Here is a 25,026-nt window from a genome sequence, read left to right as displayed (position 1 = left end):
CACAAAAATCACACATACACAAAATGCCTTCAGCAGCTTCAAACACACACAAAATGCCTCCAGCAGCTTCAAAAAACACACAAAATGCCTCCAGAAGCCACCCACACACACACACACTGCCTCCAGCAGCGCCACACAAACACACACACACTTAATGCCTCCAGCAACCGCACACACGCAATGGCAGAAATGTATCATTGGATTTACCTTTTTTTTTACGTTAGAAAATTTGCACGTTTATTTACACAGGAAGTTTTGTAGTAACTTTAAAGCAGTGGTATTGGATTTATCAACTGCGACTTTTGTGGATTTGTTGCAGATTTTTTTGTACTACTTGCAATTTTTCCCAGGACAACAGAAACCACCATAGAAAATCATGTGCACCTACACTTATTTCACAGCCAGCCAATGATAAATTCCCCCAATGCCTCCAGCAATCTTACACACAATGCCTTCCACAAAGCAGCCTCCCAGATAGCAGACATCCACCACAAACACCCACCCCCCAGCAAATGCCTTCATAAACTCTCCACACCATAATTCTAACCTGATTTAGTGCTCATCGATTTGACTGAAGGGGTCTTTATCCTTGCGTGGCTGCAAGTGCTCCCCTAAGCATTCTGCATTGTGGGCTGGGGTTGCCACAACTGATGCGTGCTTCTCGCTTTGCGCCATCCTTTCCCTGCAAAAGTTGTCTTCTCAAGAGGAGGAGGGGATGGAGGCAAAAGAAGCAGAGTGGACAAAAAAAAAAAAAAAACACACAAAAAAGGGCCAGCTTTTTCTTACTTATTTATATTCTTTTCACAAACGCCATCTTTGCTGAGAAACCCAGTTGGGAATCACTGCCGTACAGGGTTGCTATATGCACAGTGGCATCACAGTAGTGTCAATATGCACAGTGACATCACAGTACAGTGTTAATATGCACAGTGACATCACAGTACAGTCTTAAATCAGGGGTCTCAAACTGGTGAACAGATATTGCAAAACTTCAACTCTCAGCATGCCTGGACATACCCAGACAGCCATTTGCTGGAGCTAACGGCTGGCGGGAATGCTGGAAGTTGAAGTTTTGCAATATCTGGAGGGCCACCAGTTTGAGACCCCTGGTCTTAATTAACCCTGTACTGTTATGTCAATGTGCATATTAATACTGTACTGTGACATCACTGAGTATATTAACCATGCACTATGACATCACTGTGCATGTTGATTTCACATCACAGTACAGAATATACACAATGCAGTGATGTCACGGTACAGCATGTACTATGTCACTGTACACATGGGGGGCATGACAAGGGGGTAGTAGGAAATCTGGGCATAGCATAGGCCAACAGAGTACAGTTTTTATAATTTTAATTCTTAACCTGTCCTGTCTGCCCGGTAGTCTCTTTACCAGCTGCCACGGCAGATAGAGTGGAGGCTGAGCTTGAGCTGTACCCTGGAGCCGAACACAAACCCACTGAGGCACCAGGAGTGGTAAGGCGACAGTGGCAACTCCTTCTTCTTTCTCCCCTGCGCTTCTCTCTGGTGAGCCGCCAGGGCGGGGTAAGGGCGTAGTAGATGTGCCAGTGCGTGGCACAATTCTTAAGGTGGCAGAGGGGCCGATTAAATAGCAGGAGCCAGAGAGAGTGTCAATAAAGGTATATTTATATTCATACACATCAAATTTCTACTTTCTTATATTTACTTTGTGTGTGCACTATATTTTTGGTACAGGTATTTTCAAAAAGTACTATAGTAGCACTATAGTATGCATTATTTGGTTAAAGGAGTAGTCCAGTGTAGAACAACTTATCCCTATCCTATGAATAGGGGATATGTTTTTGATCGTGTGTGCCCCCGTCATCTCCCGTACAGGACCCCGGCTCGCTGACCGGAGAGCGCGTGTCGACCACCGCACGAAGCTGCGGCTGATATGACCCCTATATACAGCTCTATGGCAGAGCCGGAGATTGCCGAAGGGGCCCGTCGGCCGCCGATTCGTGTGGTGGTTGACACGCACTCTCTGGCCAGCGAGCCGGGGCCCAGTACGGGAGGTCGATCAGTAACTTATCCCCTATCATTAGAATAGGGGATAAGTTGTTCTACACTGGTCTACCCCTTTAAGCCCCCTATTCTTGTATCATCATCAATCTGTTAGGGCACAAAAACTGGTTTGCCCATTGCAACCAATCACAGCTTTGCTTTCATTTTATCAGAGCTTGTTAAAATATGAATGCTGAGCTGTGATTGCTAAGGGCAACTCACAACCATTATTGTCTCTAACAGATTAATAAATCTGGGCCAATGTGTAACCAGTTTACCAAGATTGTGAAAGATTTGACACAGCCACACTGTCTTGTTTGTTTACAAATATGTATTATGAAATCAACACACACATTTAGACCTTAAAACAAGATGATGACAATGTGGGGATTCACTGCAAAGCGGTAGCCCTTTTAGGACATCCCATGTCCGCATGTCAGCTTAATCCTGGGGAGAGGAAGGGTCAGAAAACAGACCCATGATCAGAAACCAGGATGTTCTTCTTTACAAAAACAGGTCCTCCTCTTTAAGGGTGCGTTCCCACGCGGCGTATACGCAGCGTACTTCGCGCTGCGAAAAATTTACGGCAGCAGCAGGAAATACGCTGCATATTCCTTGCTCACTATACACACAGGGTTTTCCGTCGGCAGCCCTATGTGTGCAGTGAGTTTTGGAGGCGGAGCCGCGCGTCTCAGGCACACGCCCCTGTCTCTAAAACTCACTACACTTATAGGGCTGCCGCCGGAAAGCCCTGTGTGTATAATGAGCAAGGAATATGCAGCGTATTTCCCGCTGCTGCCGTAAATTTTGCGCAGCATGAAATACGCTGCGTATACGCCGTGTGGGAATGCACCCTTAAACAGAAGTGCGTATAAGGGGAACTTGGGGGATACTGGACAAAGTACACAATGAATAGGTTGGTAGGTGCTTTATTAAAAGAAAAAAAAAACATGCACAAACCTTTGCCTGGGTTTCTTTACGATAACAGAGTAAAATGAATGGCAAATACAAAAAAGAAGAATGACAAAAAAACTTGCACCTAATAAGTGAAAAATCAAGACTTTAATTAGACTGATCATTTGCTTTCTAAAGCTCACATATTTCACCAAACTATGGTGCAATTTATATATTTTTTTTTTTATTGTATTCAATACATACAGAATACAAAATAGTATGGCATCCAAGAGCCAATCAGAAAGCTCCAGCAGCCAGCTTATATCTTCAAGTAGTCAGAAAGAGGGGGCACTTTTCTAAAAAGGAAACATCTTTAAATGTAAGAGTTTTTTGGCGCTCACGATGCCCAGGGTTACCTATGTGGGCAGAATGACGTTCACTTTTTTTTTTTTTTTAAATATATATATATATTACATACTTTCAGACATGGATTACATTTTTTCTTGATTTCCACATGCCTGAATTTCAACTTGTAACTTAGACTCATTCGGGACACAAACATCTGACAACAGTAAAAGCAGACACACACGTCCAACTCAAAATAAGTTTAACACCCAAACAAGTAAATCAAATCAATTTTTTTTCGTTAGATTTAAAAAGTATACAGGAAGAGTAGGTTTTAATGCTATGGACAGCTTTGCAATCATTTTTGTTATTGCACTATAAGTATTCTATTAAATAAAACATATTTAGAACTAGTTATAGTTAAAAGTTTATAACCATTTATCATCTGCAGCTGTTATGTCTTCGGCTGTGTTCACATTACGGAATGTCCGCATGGAAAATCTTTGTGTGGACATTCTGCAGTCTGCAGGCATCCATACACTAGGACCGCACAGGAATGTGCCATCTTATAGACAGCTATGCATTCTGTGCGGAGTCCGCATGTGCACAGCACAGCAGAATCTAATGATTTTATTGATAAAGCCCCCCTAATGTGCGCATTGCCTAACAATTACATTTATCTTAAAGTGAATCTGTCAGCCATTCTGTATACTATGTGCTGACAGAAAATGGTGCAATAACACAAACTTTTACCTTTTCTAAAGCTTGAGGGGCTTTTATTTCAGGCTGCTGAAGTGCTGCATCATCGCATTTGGCCCCTCCTCCTGGACACCTCAGCCTGGAATATAAGCCCCTCAAGCTTTAGAAAAGGTAAAAATGTGTGTTATTGCACCATTTTCTGTCAGCACATGTCTGCAGCTCACAAAGTGCAGATGGGCTGACTGATTCACTTTAACTTGATGGTAAATATGTCAGCTACAATAAGTGTTCAAGAAAGCAGAAAGATGGGCTAGAGACTGATCTAGCGGTGAGCATGTCTGGTAGAATAAACACTGAAAGTATTATACTGTATGCAGAAGGCAAATGGTTAAATATTTTTAGTGAAAAACAATTGTAAATATGTTTAATTTAATAAAATACATACACTACATTAAAAAAATGTCTGAAATGGTGTCCATAGCCTTTAAGTGCAATGTGTTGAATGGATAACGAGGTTAATGAAAATGTCAAAGTGCAGAGAAAATGGTGCCCAAAAAAAAAAAAAACCCGAGGCGATAAACTGTGCCGAACAAGACAGGCTATGGACTATGTTGTAGCAATGGAACTTAATAAGACTGAAAATGAATGAATACTGTGCAAGTAAAGGGAATTCATGGTTAAGTGCAAGCAGGCAGATGGGATAGTAAATAGGACCAAAAGAACCATTTTAGGCAAACTACCCTCTTTGAATCACTCTAAAGTGCAAAATTTCACTCGTACGAGGGACAAAAATTAACAAGAAAAAATAATATGGACAATGGGTCACAGAGTACAAAGAGACCGCAAGCAGCGCTCTAAGTAACACTAGCAGCTTTGCTTGGGGGAATAGGGCTTCATTTTGAAATAGAACAGCTCCTTTTTATTCTTTAAACATACAGTATATATACAGTGAGAGTGCACAGCACAGCACCTGAGGAGGAAGGTAAGAAGGGACAGGATGGGCGATGGGATTCAAAATAAAAACAAATAAAACCGTAATGCAAGGGCGAAAAGAAGCAAAGAAAAAATGAAAGGATGCCATACCAGAAGACTGGTAAAAACTAAACCAGACAACTTGTAAGATAAAAGGAATTGATTGAGAACATCAGGGTACAAAGCTTTGGGCCCCACATTAGTTATGCAAATATTAAGAAACACAGAAAGAAAGCATTGAAGGGATGAGACAGCCAGCCAGCTGGGGGGAGGGGGACAAGGAAACAGTCTAGGTGCTGTGAAGGGAGAGTATTCTCCTGCTCTAGGGTCCTGCAGAGTCCGAATCCTCAATAAGAACCTCTGTTGTAGCACCCAGTCCTTCTACTGGCGGGACAGAGCAAGCAACTAAAACCTTGGAGCCATGAGTAGAGTGAAAGGTTTGTGGGGGTGCAAGCTCATCTTGCACAACTGAGCCTGTGGTAGCAGGGGTCTCTGTCACCAGCAGTTCATTGTTGGTGGTGATGAGAGAGCCAGAGTTGGCCGCCAGGGCTTCAGCTATAAGAATTTCAGGATGGCTCTTGGCTTTGTGGGCCACAACACTGTCCTTCTTCTCAAACTTCTTTCCACAGATTCCACAAGAAAACTGGTAGAAAGAGTCAGCATCATGTTTCTTCATGTGCCAGTTCAGGGAGGCTTTCTGTCTGCAGGTGAAGCCACAGAACTCACATCTGGAGATAGAGAATGGTGAGAAGCTAATGAACAGATGATGTTATAGGTAAATGGAGAGGGGGAATTTTAGGGTATGACACTTACTGTAAGGGTTTTTCTCCTGTGTGGATCATTCTATGAACAGCCAGGTTGTGAGAGCTCTTGAACGCTCGAGCGCAGTATTCACAGATATAATCCCGCTGGTCTAATAACAGAAGCAGTGTCATAGAAAAGAATACAGATTATCTGGATCTCCCCTTGTAGAAAAAAAAAGAACTCTATGAATTACCTGTATGATGCTTTGCATGTCGCATCAGTTGCTTTTGAAGGCGGAAAAGTCTCCCGCATGAGGGGTGCGGACATACATATTTTTTCTTTAAAAGGTGTTGATATTTAATATGATGCTGTAAAATAAAAGAAATTATTCATTTCACACTACAATGCAGTATTACGCGTGTTCCATTTTAGGCTGAACTCTGCATATCCCCACCATGCTACCCAGAAATTTGCCCTTACTTGTAAGTATCTGGGGTGTGCCAATACTGTGCCACATCCCTCCATCTCACAACGCACATACTGCAGAGGTGGCTTCTTCCTGAAAAGGTCAATTACAAATAAGCTAAATTTAAGTACAATATAAAATAATGGCAACTGCCAAACACATGCTATACACTACATTTTATCAAAATGCTTGACATTTGCTACTAAAATGTGGCCACATTTTATATGAGCATTGAACATTTAACAAATTTTACCAAAATCTATAGTACAAGTGGATACAAAAAACTTAACTATATATCGTATTAGAGAAAAATGCACTGAATTTATTTACCAATACAACCCCTCCTTGCTGAGGGATTAGTGAACATGTTCCCCATGGATGTTTATGGAAGGAAAATGGGGTGTGGAGGTACAGTAAGAGATGAACTGACCGTTAGGTCCAATTTCACACTGAGACTTCCACTTGGAAACCCAGCAGAATCCACTTTACAGAAGCCTCCCATTACTCTCAGTAGGATTCCGTGCTGCAGAGTTTCCACCAAAAGAATAAACATGTTTATGTGCGGACTGTGACAGGACAATTAGACGCAGGACAATGCAGTCCTAGTGCCTGCTGCACCGAGAATTCCTCCTTAAGGGTACTGTCACACACCACGCATCCGCAGTATATTTGACGCTGCAAATGCAATGCCGGCAGTCACAAAGCGACTGCAAAGCAAGCTTCCTGCTGTGGCTGGGTAGATCTGTGTGTCAGTTTGTGACTGCCATTAGAAAATCCGCTGATAAGAGCAGACAGACACACACAGCTACGGGGAGCCTGCTCTGCGACTGTCGGCAGCGCATCCTTCAGCGTCAATTATGCTGCGGACGCGGTGGGTGAGACCCTACCCTAAAAGATCACTGTCATTTTAAAAAACCTTGCATAAATCAATAGTATAGGCAAATAAATAAAACCTTATATACCTTAGCAGAGAAAAATGCTTCTTTCTTCCCCTATCAGGCTCCTTTTCTGCCCCTCACCCTTTCATATTTTACAATTTATTCATCTTAACAAAACGGACTCACAAAAAGTTAGGTTACATGCCGTTTAAACAGGCCTAAGGAGAGGAGAGGTGAGGGCAAGGGCTGAAAATAGCCAGATGCAGACAATGAGGCTAAAGACAGACTGAAGGAGTTTATTGTCCTCAACTGCTCATTACTGCTTTAAAATACCCTTTATGCTGCTGCTTCTTAAGTTGAGCATATAGGAGAGTAGAATCTTTTTCTTCTGTGTGTTAAGTATACAAGATACATTATAGAGGCTTTTCTCAAAATTAAGGATGAAGCATGCAGAGCAGAAATCTGGTGACATGTACAAATAACATAATGGGTAGAATGGGTGCTACTACTCATGCACACACATTACAGCTTATATCCTGAAAAGTTGTCTGAAATAACAGGCATGCTTTCAGTTTCACCCGCACTAACCTGTTGGTACTGATGTGCATTGCGGGTGACACTCATGATAACGTTACTTACCTGTCCATGATCCCGTTGGCCTGCTTTCTTCCTTGCTTGGGCTGGCTAAGTGTGCAGGGATGCTGGAATCATCGCTGCTGGTGCTTATTGGTAGGGTCTGGATGCGAGCAGGCTTAGGAAAGCAGCCGCAGTGACTAGGGGTGTGAATCGCCAATAATTTGGCGATTCGATTCGCGATACCAGGGTGGCGATTCGATATATCGCAATATATCGCAATACTGTCATGTTGGCGATATATCACGATATATCGCGATATTCCCTATTAAAAGCTTGGGAAAACTTATTCTAGCTGAGAAAGAACAAGGTCCCGCGAGAGTTGTCCTGTGAGTGCGTACGTTCTCCTTCCTGTTTGTTCTGAGTCTGCAGTCTCGCGGTAGCAGCCTGCGAGTGGGACAGAGCTGATAACAGGTACACTGCCAACTAGTGGTCAGGAGTTTAAGTGTTATAAAAAAAATAAGACAGACAAATAGGACTGTGACTCAGTGAGTGAAATACAGTAAACGTTAATTATAATAATTTATAAAAAAATCGATTCTCAGAATTTTAAAATCGATTCAGTATCGCGGAACAAAAAATCGCGATAATTGCGCGAATCGATTTTTTCTTACATCCCTAGCAGTGACTGATCGGGGATAGGCAAGTATCGTTATCAGTGTCACCTGCACTACAACCTGTACCAACAGGTTAGAGTGGGTGAAACTGATGACGGTTTCCCCTTAAGTTCATATATGTGAAGACAGAAAAAAAGAAACAGCACAGAACTCTATGTGCCGCTTATCCAGTGTAAACAGCAGTGTGGTAGGTGTCGTGTATTATGAACTCACCTATTAATGTTGCGCTTCAGGCACAACACTGTCTGTAACATGTAGTTAAGCTGGTGTCCCCATGGTCCTTGGCAGGTCCCGCTGGCAGCCTGGTAACCTCCCGCATGTCAAGGTTTGAGTCAGGGATTCATAGAAGCCCAAAGTGGGTGGTTGGAGCAGCACTCAGCAGATCACACAGGAAAGCTGGGTTACTTGCTCAGTTCTCCTCCAGGAGAAAAAATGAACACGGAAGGACGATTCTACTGAATCTTTTCTCCCCGACCTGCACCAAACAAGTAATCCAGCTTTCCAGGGTGATCTGCTGAGCGCTGCTCCAACCACCCACCTCGGACTTCTAAGTTCATATATGTACATAGCATGACATATGTACATACATGACATTTAATGTATTAAGCAGTAATGTAGTAATCTAAAGGACTGTTTGACTGAATAAGGAATTTCCACATGAAATTCAGCTTGAAGCTAACTCCCACTGTCTTAAAGAGAGTATGACACTCCGTGCACACTACAGAAGTTCTGTAGTAAAACTTTCCACATTGAATTGGACTGGAACATTCTCAATCTTCTGGTGGAATCTGCCGGTGAAGTTCCAGTACTGAATGAATGGATTGATGCTTACTGTCCACATTCTGCTGTCTGGAGGAAGCTGGTGTAAGCGGAATATGCCCAGAATTTTTGTAGCGCAAACACAGCCTTATGGAGCTTCTTTACCTTAACTGTATGTTGCAAGTCAGGATTGTTTAACATATTTAGCTCAAGCTTTGAAGATGGCGACTATTATTATCTGCTTCCAGCATAATTAGGGCTTACATTTTCAACGGCTCTTATCCAAATGCTTGCTTGACCAACAGCTACTCTTAATAAACTCTGCACATTCATGCAAGCCAGTATCTGGCTGAGTGTGCAAGTGTTGTTGATGGGGAGAGTGGAATAGGCAGTACCTCTGATAGGTTATTCACTATTGAGAATTAAAGTCAAGGGCAATGAAACCCAACATGACCCCCCTCCCCCCAAAAGAGAAGTCAGAACATTTCTATAAACATAACATAGCTGGCAGGTTCATCTGACCTATGTCTAATGCAGTCAACCTAACTGTGCTGCATACCCTTCATCCATTCATTAAAGTTTACCTCTCTTTAAGACATTTTTAAAAACCTGCATGGTTGACCAACAAGGTGATTTTAGTCCTCTAACGGTTATGGAGATTCTGACAAATCATCCATGGTACTGAGCTATTTCTCATTCTCTCTATAGTGCTATATAAGCAGATATCAAAGAAATATGATAACAAGGAAAGAGTTACCTAAAACACTGAATAGGCTGGCACTGTGTTGGGAGATGCTTTATAAAATGCAATAGGATAGATGGCATGGGGAGTGGGGATGGTTACTGATACATTGGGTTTGCAAGGTGCTATGAGCAGAAATAAAATAAACAGCAGCAGCAAAGCAAGTCAAGGGATAGACCCTGCTGCTGTTAAGATAGGCCTTCATTTACCTTGCACAGACAGTGCAGAGTCTCTGGACACTCACAGATGCAGGTACACAGACTTTTTCTATCTACGCTCTCCAGCACTGATTTTTGCGCTACCAATTCTACTTTATAATGACATCAGTCATTTTACCCAAAAATCTACGTCGAAATGGAAAAAAAAAATCATTGTGGGACAAAATTGAAGTAAAAACAAATTTTTGTAAATTTTGGGGGCTTCCGTTTCTACGCAGTACATTTTTCGGTAAAAATTACACCTTCTCTTTATTCTTTAGGTCCATACGATTAAAATGATATCCTACTTATACAGTGGTCCCTCAACATACGATGGTAATTCGTTCCAAACAAGCCATCGTTTGTCGAATCCATCGTATGTTGAGGGATTCATGCAATGTTAAGTATAGGAAGCTGTACTCACCTGTCCCCGCCGCTCCGGACCTCGTCCCGCCGCTCCCGATGGTGACCCCGGGCCTCCGCTGGGCTCTCCTGGTCTTCTCTGGTCCTCTGCTGGGCTCTCCTGGTCTTCTCCGGTCCTCCGCTGTCTTCCGCAAGGCCTTACTGGGCCTGCGTAGCGACGTCATTACGCCGATGCGTACGCCGTTCCTATTGGATGACGGGACGGCGTGCGCAACAGCGTAGTGACATCACCGGAGAGGGCCGAGAAGACACCGGAGGACCAGCGCTGGACCCGGAGGGCACCCCGGAGCATCGTGGAGGGGTAAGTAATACTCACCGCACCACACGGGAAACATTAAGCTGCTATCCGTTTTGCGCTGCCGGATAGCACTTAATGCGATGGCCCCGACATAACAAAGCATCGTATGTCGATGCTACCATCGACATGCGATGGCCTCTGAGAGGCCATTGTATGTCGATTTGATCATATGTCGGGGCCATCGTAGGTCGGGGGGTCACTGTATAGGTTTGATTTTGTATTACTTCTGAAAAAAATCATAACTACATGCAGGAAAATTTATACGTTTAAAATTGTCATCTTCTGACCCCTATAACTTTTAAATTTTTCTGTGTACGGGAAAATATGAGGGCTCATTTTCTGCACTGTGATCCCAAGTTTTTAGCGGTACAATTTTTGTATTGATCAGACTTTTTGACCACTTTTCATTCATTTTTTTATGGTAAAAAGTGACCAAAAAATACGCTATTTTGGACTTTGGAATTTTTTTTACGCGTACGCCATTGAACATGCGGTTTAATTAACAAATATATTTTTATAGTTCGGACTTTTCTACACGTGCCGATACCACATATGTTTATTTTTATTTACACAGTTTTTTTTTTTTCAATGGGAAAAGGGGTGTGATTCAGACTTTTATTTGTGGAGGGGTTAAAGGGGTAGTCCAGTGGTGAAAAACGTATCCCCTATCCTAAGGATAGAGGATAAGTTTCAGATCGCGGGGGGTCCAACCGCAGGGGCCCCCGGCTCGCTGGCCAGATAGGGCGTGTAGACCACCGCACGAAGAGGCGGCCGACACGCCCCCTCAATACATCGCTATGGCAGAGCCGGAGATAGCCGAAGGCAGCGCTCCAGGCTCTGCCATAGAGTTGTATTGAGGGTGTGTGTCAGCCGCCACTTCGTGCGGTGGTCAACACGCCCCCTTCCCTTGGGCTGTCGGGGCCCCGTACAGGAGATCGCAGGGGGCCCCAGCTGTCGGACCCTCCGCGATCTGAAACTTATCCCCTATCCTTAGGATAGGGGATAAGTTTTTCACCACTGGATATCTCCTTTAAATGATCCTTATTTTTTTTTTCACTTTTTTTATGCAGTGTTATAGCCACCATAGGGGGCTATAACACTGCACACACTGATCTTTTACCGATAGGATAACATTGATCAAGGATTCTGCCTCTTGACTGCTCCTGCCTGGGTCTCAGGCATGGAGCAGTCATTCGGCAATCAGACGCGCAGAAGGCAGGTAAGAAACCCTTCTGCTGCGTCCTAGCTGATCGGGACATGGCGATTTCATCACGATCAGCCCGACTGAGCTGCCGGGGGTGCTTTTTTGCAGCTTTAGATGCGACGATCAACTTTGAACGGGTTAATAGCATGCGGCACCGCAATCGGTGGTGCTCGCTATTAGCCACAGCTGGGCACGACCCGCTATGACGCGGGGCCACGACATGGCCACCGAGTTATAGAAAGGGAGAGGACTAACTTATCCTCTATCCAAAGGATAGCCGCTGCTAGGGACCCCCGCGGTCTAAGCTGCGGCACCCCAGACATCCGGTGCATGGAGCGAACTTCGCTCTGTGCCGGATGACTGGCAATGCGGAGACTCGTGACGTCACGGCCACGCCCCCTAAATGCAAGTCTAGGACGGGGCATGATGTCTGTCAAGCCCCCTCCCATACACTTGCATTGAGGGGGCGTGGCTGTGATGTCACAAGCGGAGTGGCCATGACGTCACGAGCCTCCAGCACTGCAAGCTGCAAAATTATATTTTTGTGTGGAATTTTAAATGAAAACCACAATTTAGCAAATTTTGGAGGGTTTCGTTTTCACACTGTACACTTTACGGTAAAAATTACATGTTTTCTTTTTCTGTGGGTCAATACAATTAAAATGATACCCATGTTACATACTTTTATATTATTACAGCTTTTAAAAAGTCTAAAACTTTTTTCTTTTTACAAAACAAGTATGTTTAAAATCGCCCTATTTTGACCACCTATAACTTTCATTTTTCCGTATATGCGGCTGTATGAGGGCTCATTTTTTGCCCTGTGATCTGTATTTTTATCGATACCACATTTGCGTATATGAAACTTTTAAATTACTTTTTATAAATTTTTTGGGGAATAAGATGGGACAAAAAAGCAGCAATTTGGACTTTTTTTTTTTTTTTAACGTTTACTCCATTCACCATACAGGATCATTAACATTCTACTTTGATAGTTCGGACATTCACGCACCTGGTGATACCAAATATGTTTATAAATGTTTTTGTAATCTTTTTTAAAAATTTTATTGGGGGAGGGTATTTTTCATTTTTTTTTTTACTTTTTTTTTTTAATACACTTTTTATGTACCCATAGGGGACAATTTATAGCAATCATTAGATTGCATATACTGAACAGTGCTATGCATAGGCATAGCACTGATCAGTATTATCGGCAATCTTCTGCTCTGGTCTGCTCGATCTCAGACCACAGCAGAAGACCCCAGGAGATGGACGGAGGCACGTGAGGCAACCCCACGGCGATCATCCATTTATACACGCGCATTGACGCAGATGCCGCGATCTGTATTGATCACGGCATCTGATGGGTTAATGGTGGACATCAGCGTGATAGCTGATGTCCGCCATCACCAGCAGGTCCTGCAGTGCATGACGCAAGAAGTACCGCCGCACAAAGATGTACATTTACGTCCATGGTTGTTAAGGGGTTTAAGATAAACTGACTGAAACCTCACCCACACTAAACTGAACATACAAACACAGTTGGGGGGGGGGAACCTGAATTTACAGATAGAAACAGGGTCACCCGTATGAATGCTACTTACTGAGCCAAAATCGGTGCAGCAGTTAGGCCAAGTTTCTACTTGTTTTTTTGTCCTGCGTTTTTTGGTTTGTGTGGAAATTGCACCTTGGCAGTTTTTTGGGTACCCAAAATTTGTTGTGTACCAAAAAAAAAAATAAAAAAAAAAAGGATGCAGTAGTGATGGAAATTTTTTTATTTAACGTAATTGATATATTTGATATATTTTTAATATAGTGTGTGTTTCACTTTTTTTTTCTACATTTTTTAGGTAGTACTACTACTCCCAGCATGGAACAGTAGTAGTACCTGCACTAATAGACATATCGCCCCCGGTGTCAGACTTGACACCCGATGCGATCGTCCATAATATAGCAGAGATGTGGAGCGGCTCTATACAGCGCTCGTATCTCTGCATTATACTCCAGCCAGTGATGTGAATAGAACATCACTCATGCATATTTTCCGCCCAGAGTGGTGATTGGCCGGATGATTGCAGCCAATCACTGCTCTCTGAGGGAAATATGAATGAGTGATGTTCTATTCACATCACTGGCCGGAGTAGTGCAGAGATGCGAGCGCAGGAGAAAGCCACTCCATCTCTGCAATAGATAGGACGATAACATTGGGTGTCAGTAGTGATACCCGCTGTGATCTGTTCTTACCTGCAGGTACTACTACTCCATGCCGGGAGCTGTAGTACCTGCATTAATAGACAGATCGCAGCACATTTAATTTCTGACACCTGTTGCAGTCTATCTATTAATGCAGGTACTACAGCTCCCAGCATGGAGCAGAGTGTGTTCGATGTTGGGAGTAGTAGATACCTGCAGTTAAGGAAAGATCACAGTGGATGTCACTGCTGACACTCGCTGTGATCCTCCTGTATAATGTATAGATGCAGCTCCCTGCACTGAAGTATATATACACATATTGATATATCCCACAGAGAGCTGGAACCATCTGGCCAATCACAGCTCTCTGCGGGAAATGTGAATAGGTGTATATATACAGCAGTGCACGGGACCATAGAAGAGCAGCCAGCCACATCTATACATTATACAGGAGGATCGCAATGGGCGATCTGTCAATCAGTACAGGTGTTACTACTCCCATCATGGAACAGTGTGTTCCATGCTGGGACTAGTAGTACTACCTAGAAAAATGTAAAAAATAAAGAAAAAAAGTGAAAAACATACACACACTACATTTTTATTATTGTCGGCTACATTTTTAGGTCCCAGCCCGCCCACATAAATTGATCCCTGTTTTAAAAATGAATAAAAATGTTGTTAGGAAAAAGATAAATTTCATTAGATACAATTTTTTCCTTCACTACTGTATCTTTTTTTTTTTTTTTAATGGTACCCTATGAAATTTTATTAAAAAAGGTATCTCCATCACTTCTTTGGATCGCTAAAAAGTCCAAAAAATTAAAACTACCTGCAAAAACGCCAAAGTTAAAACCCACATATCGTTTTTCTTGGTGTTTTTTCACTCCCATAGACTTCTATGGAAGAAAAACACCACAACATGCTGCGATTTTGGAAAACTGCCAAGGAGCTGAAAAACACCAAAAAAGAGTGAAAAAACGCCAAAATAATTTAAAAAACGTCAAAGTGAAAAACACCAAGTGGAATAAGAATTTTGCGATTTCTCATTGATTTACAGCTAACATCTGGCAGCCGCGTTCTTTGGCCGAAAAAAACGCCATGCGGCAGAATTGGCGTTTTTCTTGGCGTTTAAAAAAAAAAAAAAAAACAAGTAGAAACTTAGCCTTAAGGAGATATTCATCTTGGTGCTAATGTAGTAATTTCTTCCTATCTGCTACAGAGGCAGGCTGCTTCTGTAAGTGCACTGCTTTCTCTCACCTGCTCTGGTGATAACCCAGCCCACCTCCTTTGCAGATAAGAAGAAATTACCACATTAGCAACAAGATGAATATCGCCTGCAGCGGCTGCATAAATTTAAGCACTACAAACAGGGTCACCTGCACTTCTTGTATATTGAGGTTAGTGCAGGTGACTCTGATATCAGTTTCAACAATCAGGTTGCCAAGATTTTAGAGCAGTTTTTCTGGGGTAAAAAGTAATTTTTGCTAAAACAAGTAATTACTACAAATGTTAGGAATCACACTGGCTATCACTCTGAAGTGAACAAAGTTTTTAACACGGTTCATAAGGTTGAAAAAAAGACAAATGTCCATCAAGTTTAACCTATATCCCTACTGTGCTGATCCAGAGGAAGGGCAAAAAAAAAAACCTTCCCAACTCCAAATATGGCAATCAGAATAAATCCCTGCATCAACCTTCTGTCTGTATAAATGTAGTATCCATAACCTGTAAAGTTATTATTCTAGTTATGCATACAGGCCCATTTTGAACTCTTCTAATGAGTTCACCATAACCACTTCCTCTGGCAGAGAGTTCCATAGTTTCTCTCAATAAAGCCTATGCTTGTGAAAAAAAAGTTTTTTCTTTTGACGTAGAGAATGTCCTCTTGCTAAAGAGAAGGGTATATAAAGGAAAAAGAAGGAGGGCAGCGCCTCGTATAATCCTGCGAGTAGGTAGGAGTAAGAAGGTGAGCGGCTGTCTTGGAGACTCTCACTGATTATATGTAGGTCTCAGGCACGTAACCCCTGGCAACGGGGTGGTCTTTATGGATGGCAGGCCAACGGAGCTTGACCGGACACTCAGGCCGGAGGTCCGGTAGAACAATGGATAGAGAAACAACAAAAAAAGGACTCCAGACCAAGGACACTATCCCATAATATTCTATTATATTCAATTGATTATTTATTTGCCACCTGGGATAGCGCCTTTGGTCTGGAGTCCTTTTATTGTTGTTTCTCCATCTCTTGCTAAAGATACAGTGTAAATAGATTACGTGAGAGATATCAGTACTACCCCTGATATATTTATACATAGTTATTTTGTCATCCCTGAACTGTCTTTTTTCTAAACTAAATAACCCTTATTTTGAAAATCTTTCTGTGGTCCACCTATTCCCTGTATTACTTCTCTGGTTGCCCGTCTTTGAACCCTCTCCAGCTCCACTATATCTTTCTTGTATACTGATGCCCAGTACTGTACACAATATTCCATGTGTGATCCTAGTGATTTGTACAGTGGTAGAATTATTTCCATGTCATGGACATCTATGCCTCTTTTGATGCACCCTATGACGTTATTTGTATTGGCAACAGACCTTGAAAAAGGTCATCGAAATGTGTCAGTTTTTATATACGTAGAGCTCTGCTTTTTATCATTTCTTTTTATCATGTTTTGGCAAAAAGCTAGATTTTTTACCCTTCATCACTAGTGCCAAATGTTCCTTCCAATGGACTCTTACTGAGGAATTCTATCTGATAGATAGCAGCTGCCTGACATTGGACACTACATTTAAATTTACTGTAGATTAAAACTCCTAAGTCATTTTTCATGTCAGTCATTCCCAGTGCTTTCACATTTAATACATATTCCCAGTCTGGACTTTTAAAAAATAGAGCCCAGAACTGACCCCTGGGGTACCGCACTAGTAACGGTCACCCACTCAGAGTTTGTACCCTCTGTTTTCTATCACTGAGCCACTTACTTACCCACATTTTACCTCAGTACAAGTATTCTCATTTTATGTGGCAACCTTTTTACGCAGCACAGTATCAAAAGCTTTTAAGTTATATGATATCCAGCGATTTGCCAAGATCCAGTTTTGAGCTGACCTCTTCATAAAAGCCTGACAGCACCAATCTCTTATGAACCCAGGCTGATATGGAGTCATAAATTTAGTTTCATTGAGATACACCAATATAGTATCTCTTAAGCAGGGTTCACATTGGGAAATAAGAGGGCATTGTGAAATTCCGAAGGGTGAACTGTGCAGCGGAATCCCATTGGCAGCAATGGGATTATACGTCAACGGAATTTCCAAGCGCAACTTACTTTCAGAAATTCCTTAGTATGAACCCTGCCTTAGAAAACCCTAAAACAATTTACATACAGTGAAGGTTTGATTTACATAGAAGGTAAGTCCTCCCCCCCCCCCAGTGTATTTATTAGCATTTTCCAAAACAGAACAAAACGGAAAACAGAAGACATAAAACAAGGCCCAACAGTGCGGCCAAAAATCACAATCAAATATACATTCAGTGCAAAAAAGAAAAGAGCATAACATAAATGAGAAGCCATAAGGCCTTCCAACATAACAATCCAGTGTCCCGTACAGGCTGAAAGGCCCAGTAATATAGTTTATCACATGCGATATAGGTAGCCAGTGAGAGACGACCCACACATCCCTGAGTAAAGGAAGGAATATAAAAGATCCCCGGGGTATCCCAAATACGAACAAAAATGTGCAGGACAGAGATAATCACATGCATCCAAACAAAAAAGGGTCAGGGCAAGTTGAGGTAACCCAAAGAGCACTTGAGAGCCTCCATATTATACCATTCCATGTACTGGAAGGGCCACAATATGTCAGCTATCTCATGCACATTAAAATGCGTCACTATGAATGATTTCCATTTATGGAAGAACTTTTTGGTGCCAGTCATTTTGTGATGCTCTGCATCTAGCCTACCTACCCCAAAGAAAACCTTAATTTGAGCAATCAGCATGGACAAATCCGGTGTAGGGTCTGAGAGCCAAGTAGCAAAGAGGCAGCATAAAGCCACCAACAAGGCCACATGAACCATCTGAGGGGGCTTCCTTCCCTCCCCATCCTGCCCCTCCAGGGGACGCAACTGCTGGAAGAGCATGCTACTCGGTGTAATCGAGACTCTCACTCTCCAATGGTCATAAATATAACTTGCAACCAACTCCCAGTAGGATCTAGAATGTGTGCATGTCCAGACACCATGATATACATTTGTCAAGAGTGTTTGGCACTTAGGGCAACTGGTAATTCTATCTGGAAAATCCAGAGAGGGGAGAATATTGAATACAAATAGTGCAGCATGAGCCATTTTAAAATAAGTTTCCCTCCATCTCTCATTTATTACACATTTACGTACCACCTTCCATCCGGAGAGGATGACCTTGGTCAATTCCTCATCGCCCTTCCACCTCTCCCACGTACAGAATCATTTTTAGGGTCCAATTTTAGAAACCTGCTTTGACAGGCTTGATAGAGTAACGAGATTGAAGAGCATCTAGGTACTGTACCGATTATATTGTCTAAGGAGTGGGATTGTGATTCAAGTGTGAGATTATGAAGCCTACTATTACAGAATGTATAGGATTGATTGGCAAACAACATATGTGAGGTAGGGAGAGCAAACTTAGATAATTTCTCAGCCGGAGTGTACCACTGACGATCTTCCTTATTCATAAGGTCCCCAACCACTAATATACCTCGGTCCTTCCAGAGGGACAGCCAGGAGGAGGATCTCCCCTGTGGGAATTCAGGATGATGACATAAGGGCATCCTCTTGGAAAGGAGAAAGGGGAGGCCAAAAGCCTTCCGCATCTCCTTCCAAGAGACGATAGTATCACGTAACAAGACCGATCAGTTAATCGTGGGGGGCAGTTTTGAGTAGGCGGTATGCAGAAGGGCTACCAAGTCCCACTGTGCTGCCAGGTTCTGTTCTAGGAACACATTGGAATAGAAAAAGGAACCCTGCAGCCAATCAATTACACTTCCCGAAATAAGCAGACTGTTATAGCCCCTCACATTGGGTAGGTTAATACCACCCTTAGTCTTGCCCAACATCAATTTTTGCAGAGCAATGCGAGGGCGCTTACCCTGCCAGATAAAGCGAGTAACCACTGAATTGAGGCGTTTAACATCATCAAGTTTGAGTAGGGTAGGAAGGGTTTGGACGGGATATAACAGCCTGGGGAAGCTGATCATCTTCAGGAGATGACAACATCCCATGAGAGTTAACAGAAGATTCTCCCATTAGCGCAATTCGGAAATTATTTTAGCAAGGAGGGGAGGTTAATTAAGAAAATCAGGTGTTTTCCCAATCTTGATGCCTAAGAATTGGATGTGAGAGGATGCAACTGCGACCCCTAGATTCCCCGCCTCCGCGAGCCAGCGCAGAGGCGACAAACCCAATGGCAAGAGCTCGCATTTTGACATGTTTATTTTATAGCCTGACAAGCCCCCATAATAAGAAAGAAAATCCAGGACTCGAGGCACGTCCCTAGCAGGGTGACTAAGATATAAAAGAACGTTGACAGCGAAAAACAATATTTTTACTTCAGTGGAACCCACTCTCAACTCCGAGTACAGGTCTGTCGTCAGCAGATGTTGTGCCAACGGCTCAATGGCCAGATCAATCAGAAGGGGCATGAGTATGCTTGCTGGGTTTATATGGGCCAACAGTAGACCTAGAATCGCGCACTCAATCATAACTAGAGTCAGACGAGTGGGAGGCCTGGCTTTGCCGGACCTGAAATTCTACTATTTATCTTCTATAGTATCAGCTCTGAAGGGTTGGTTCACACTAGATGACTCTATACCTTGGATTCAGCTAGAGGGAGCCATGACGTGCCCATTCTCCTTGACAGACTTATTACTGACATCGTTCTGGCATATACCCGCGCCTGCAGATAAGGGTCCTATAGTAAAGGCCTCTCTGACAACTTGGTCGAAATTTCACTTCAAATCGAACGCGAATACACCTCAGATAAAAAATGCCTTACCCTTCACTCTCCTACAAGCTATGCTCCCTGACACTGATTTACGCTCCTGGGCAGACCAGGGGATATTCACGGTGGGAGATCTCATGGACCCTAGTGGCTTTCTAGCATTTTCCCAGATATGTGACAGGTATCCCATCCTGACCTCGGACTTCTTCAAATATCTCCAACTCCGCCATCTGGTGGGGAACCCAATACACTCTTCTTTATGTAGAGACGCAGTTATCTACATACATGTATCTAGCAGCAGGAAGGGGTTGAAAGTCTTATATAATGTTCTCCAACACACAACCTGCTTTCATAAATTCCATTCCCGGAGGAGTTGGGAAAAAGACCTAGGATGTCCGCTTTTAATATGTCCCAGAGGTACCTCAGATGCACTTCTCATATTGAGGCAGTTATAAAAATGACGTTAAGATGGTATTACACGCCAGACAGATTAGCCCTCATATACCCCTCCGTCTCTAATAAGTGTTTGAGGGGCTGTGGTTGTAAAGGCACCCTGTTCCACACACTCTGGACCTGTCCTTTGATACAAAGATATTGGACAAGTTGTAAGCAGCTTCTTAAAGATGTATTACCCTGCTACTATGATTGGTCTCCGCAACAAATACTACCACTGAAATGTAAGGGTCTAATATGTACTATGTGTGCAATAGCGAAAACGATACTTGTGAGACATTGGAAGTCTCCCATAGTTCCTGATGTCCTAGATGTTGTGGCAGCAACCAACCTCACTTGCTCCTATGAAAAAGTAATCTCTCTTGGCAATTCCACTCATCAGGTCTTCCTGAACAAATGGTCAACACGGTTGGCGTTGCGGTACTCAAAAGTGACCCCTCCCCTTTCCCAGTGGCTACTACCCTATCCCCACCTACCCCCCCCCCCTTTCTCCCCTATTTCCAATTCCCCCCCCCCCCCCCATGACAGCTACTTTGGTTACTTACATGTGACCTGTTCGGGCTTGGCAGTACCATCCTTGCCCCTTAATTCTTTCTCTGTGTCCACAGGCTGAGGACTTTTGTTCATACCTTTATGATATGATCAAAGACAGACTTTCTATTGGTTAGTTTTTTTAGGTTGTTAACCTGTATGTTTATTTCCACTGATTTGGTTTCTCTACACCAGGAATGCCCGGCTTATTCTGTATTGCAAAACCTAATAAAAACAATTCTTGAAAAAAAAAAAAAAAAAAAAGAAGGGTTGAGAGTGGGCACCCATGTCTGGTGCCCTTATGGAGAAGAAAGGGAGCTGATGAGATCCCCGGCGTTGCTACCCAAGCCGTAAGATTGTATAGGCAAGATAGGAAAAAGGAAAAGCGTCCACTAATCCAAAATTTCTCTAGCACCATCCTCAGCCAGTCCCAATGTACATTATCAAAGGCCTTCTCGGTGTCTAGGGTCAGCAGGGTCGGGTGAGTGCCTGGCTGAGGCAGAGAACTATCTAGCACTGCTAACAGAAGGTAAGTCATTTAAAGACAGTGTCTATTTTAAGATTATCAACTCTTAAGTTAGACTATGCTCCAAATAAAATAATTTTTGTACTCACCGTAAAATCTCTTTCTCGTAGTCTTCACTGGAGGACACAGGAGACCATGGGTATAAGCTGCTGCCACTAGGAGGCGCTAACACTAAGTAAAAGAGGAAGTAATTCCTCCTGAACAGAATATAAGGCCCAGGCTCTGAGCTAATCAGTTTTGTGCCAAAGCAGTAGAAGTCAACAATAACTGTCTGAAAATAGTGAAAAAGAAACACCCTACAGGAGATCCATGGAAGTAGAAAACAAAATAAGTGGGTGCTCTGTCCAACAATGAAGACTACGAGAAAGAGATTTTACAGGGAGAACAAAAATCCTCTTTTCTTGGTTGTTTCATGGTAAGACACAAGAGACCATGTAATGTCTAAAAGCTGTCCCTAGGGTGGAAGACAACAAATACCAGGCAAAAAAGAATATAGAAAGACGCACCGCTGCTGAAAAGCTACACTGGCGGAACCCTTACACGCCAATGTCCCTTCGACAGAAAGATGGGGGGAAGATGCAAACAGTTTTCACAGTCTGTAGATTCTGAAGAAGGGGAGAGAGACAAAAATGACCTATAGTCTGCTACACCTAGGAATGCTGATGGGGTCACCTGCACATGGTAGCACTTCCCCAAAAGAATCAGATGAAAAGGACTCGGGAGGCTCCAGGGAAGAAAAGCCCAGTTAGCAGACCCACAGAAGAGACAAGCTGAGTATTGGTCCAAAAGGGACTCCTCCTGGAGAAGAAGCCAGCCAGCAATGTCTAGGGGGAAGCAAAATTCTTCCCCTGGCATGAGGGAAGACTAGAAAGGAGAAATCCCAGCAGAAAATCCATGGACCCAGTGACTAGAGGCAGTGAGGAAGAGATCTGTGGTGAGGTGCGAGAAGCTGGACCAGATGGTAGAGCTAAGGCATTGGTAATGTGATGCTATAAACAAACAGAATCCCATGAACCCTGAAGAGAGCAGGAAAGAAATGGACAATGCTGGACCATGGGGCTGCGGAAAAACTTTGAAAGTTCCAAGGAAAATATGGAAGACAAAGTCAAGGGACCAGCAGGTCTGGCACAGGAGTCAGGCATTAATATCTGCAGACAGATTTTTCACCGTAGGAGAAAGCAGCAATATGGCAGTCTGAGGACTGTACATAGTGTGAGAAGAATACAATATGTCTGTTGGATAACTATACAGCCTGCTAGTAAGTGACAAACCAATAGGGTAACTAGTAAAGAACATGCATACCACACCTAAAGAGGGGAAAAAGGGTTGCAAGACTGTTGTCTACACTTGCATAGCAATAACAGTTTGTGTAGAAAAAGAAAGCCATACGCTGGAGACAATATTACTCTGTAGGGAACAAACTAATAAGAATACGTCTGTAGAAAGTATAAAGACTGGACAGTGAGGGGGTAGAAAAATGAGGGCTGCCCCAACCTATGAGCTCACATAGAAAGGGGGAAGCAGCCATATGAGCAAGACAGGTGTTCCATAGGGCAATAAATTGTCAATAGCATAAGAACTTAGCTAAGCCTTGTAGAGGAGAAAAAAAGCCCCAGGTTAAAGGAAGTTCCACGATAGAACAAAGACTGCACCTAAAAGATGGGTGCATGTACCTGCTTGCAATACTTCCTTTCTGACAGGGGACTTGGATAATGTTATAGGAGTCCACCATGCCAAGAAGCAGGAGGAGGTCACTTTCCATTCTGTCTGACAGAGACAACTGCAAATCTATAAGAGTGAAAAAACGTCAACGCTATGTGGGTTTGCAGGCAGTTTTTATTCTTTTTTGGACTTTAGCGATCTAAAAAAGTGATGGAGATACCTTTTTTATAAATAATTTTGTAGGGTACTATTAAAAAATTATAATAAAAAAGATACAGTAGTGATGGAAAAAATTGTATTTAACAAAATGTATCTTTTTTATAACAAAATGTTAATACATTTTTAAACAGGGATCAATTTATGTAGGCGGGCAGGGCACTAAAAATGTAGCCGACAATAATAAAAATGTAGTGTGTGTGTGTTTTTCACTTTTTTATTTTTTTTTAGGTAGTACTACTACTCCCAGCATGGAACACACTGTTCTACTCCCAGCATGGAACACACCTGTACTAATTGAAAGATCACCGGGGCCTGTTGCGATCCTTCTGTATAATATATAGATGCGGCCACTCTTCTATGGTCCCCTGCACTGCCGTGTATATACACCTATTCATATTTCCCCCAGAGAGCTGTGATTGGCCAGATGGTTCCAGCCAATCACAACTCTGTGGGAAATATGAATAGGTGTACAGTGGGGATCAAAAGTTTGGGCACCCCAGGTAAAAGTTGTATTAATGTGCATAAAGAAGCCAAGAAAAGATGGAAAAATCTCCAAAAGGCATCAAATTACAGATCAGACATTCTTATAATATGTCAACAAAAGTTAGATTTTATTTCCATCATTTACACTTTCAAAATAACAGAAAAAAAAATGGCGTCTGCAAAAGATTGGGCACCCTGCAGAGTTAATATCTTGTACTGCCGCCTTTGGCAAGTATCACAGCTTGTAAACACTTTTTGTAGCCAGCCAAGAGTCATTCAATTCTTGTTTGAGGTATCTTTGCCCATTCTTCCTTACAAAAGTCTTCCAGTTCTTTGAGATTTCTGGGCTGTCTGTCACGCACTGCTCTTTTAAGGTCTATCCATAGATTTTCAATTATGTTGAGGTCAGGAGAATGTGAAGGCCATGGCAAAACCTTCAGTTTACGCCTCTTGATGTAATCCCCCATGTATTTCGAGGTGTGTTTAGGATCATTATCCATTTGTAGAAGCCATCCTCTCTTTAACTTCAGCTCTTTCACAGATGGCATCAAGTTAGCATCCAAAATTTGATGAAATTTAATTGAATCCATTTTTCCTTCTACTCGTGAGATGTTCCCTGTGCCACTGGCTGCAATACAACCCCAAAACATGATTGATCCACCCCCATGCTTAACAGTTGGTCAGAGGTTCTTTTCATTAAATTCTGTTCCCCTTCTTCTCCAAATGTACCTTTGCTCATTCCGGCCAAAAAGTTCAATTTTAACCTCATCGGTCCACAGAACTTGTTTCCAAAATGCATCAGGCTTGTCTATATGTTCATTTGAAGAGTTCAAATGCTGATTTTTGTGGTGAGGACGTAGAAGAGGTTTCCTTCTGATGACTCTACCATGAAGACCATATTTGTACAAGTATCTCTTTATAGTAGAATAGTGTACCACAACTTCAGTGTCTTCCAGATCTTTCTGGAGGGATTGTGCAGTCAAACGTGGGTTTTGAATTATTTTTCTCACAATCCTGCGAGCTGTTCTGTCTGACATTTTTCTCGGTCTTCCAGATCTTGCTTTAACTTCCACTGTTC

The 25,026-nt window shown here is 42.7% G+C and overlaps 1 protein-coding gene across 3 annotated transcripts in view; it reads right to left on the bottom strand.

Annotated features, from left to right (window-relative positions):
* Positions 1-3,074: 3,074 nt before the first annotated feature.
* ZFP91 (ZFP91 zinc finger protein, atypical E3 ubiquitin ligase) overlaps positions 3,075-25,026 on the bottom strand; it is a 145,882-nt gene continuing 123,930 nt past the window's right edge. For all 3 annotated transcript variants that reach the window (XM_056531144.1, XM_056531142.1, XM_056531143.1), the window contains 4 exons: positions 6,166-6,244; positions 5,939-6,053; positions 5,755-5,854; positions 3,075-5,669 (listed from right to left, as the gene is read on the bottom strand). In XM_056531144.1, the coding sequence (XP_056387119.1) occupies positions 5,264-5,669; positions 5,755-5,854; positions 5,939-6,053; positions 6,166-6,244 (700 nt within the window). In that variant the 3' untranslated portion in view covers positions 3,075-5,263. The remainder of the gene's footprint in view (positions 5,670-5,754; positions 5,855-5,938; positions 6,054-6,165; positions 6,245-25,026) is intronic.

This window comes from Hyla sarda, chromosome 7 (assembly GCF_029499605.1).
Source record: "Hyla sarda isolate aHylSar1 chromosome 7, aHylSar1.hap1, whole genome shotgun sequence".
Lineage (NCBI taxonomy): Eukaryota > Metazoa > Chordata > Amphibia > Anura > Hylidae > Hyla > Hyla sarda.
Note: the sequence above shows the minus strand (reverse complement) of the source record. Positions and strands in the feature narration are given on the sequence as shown.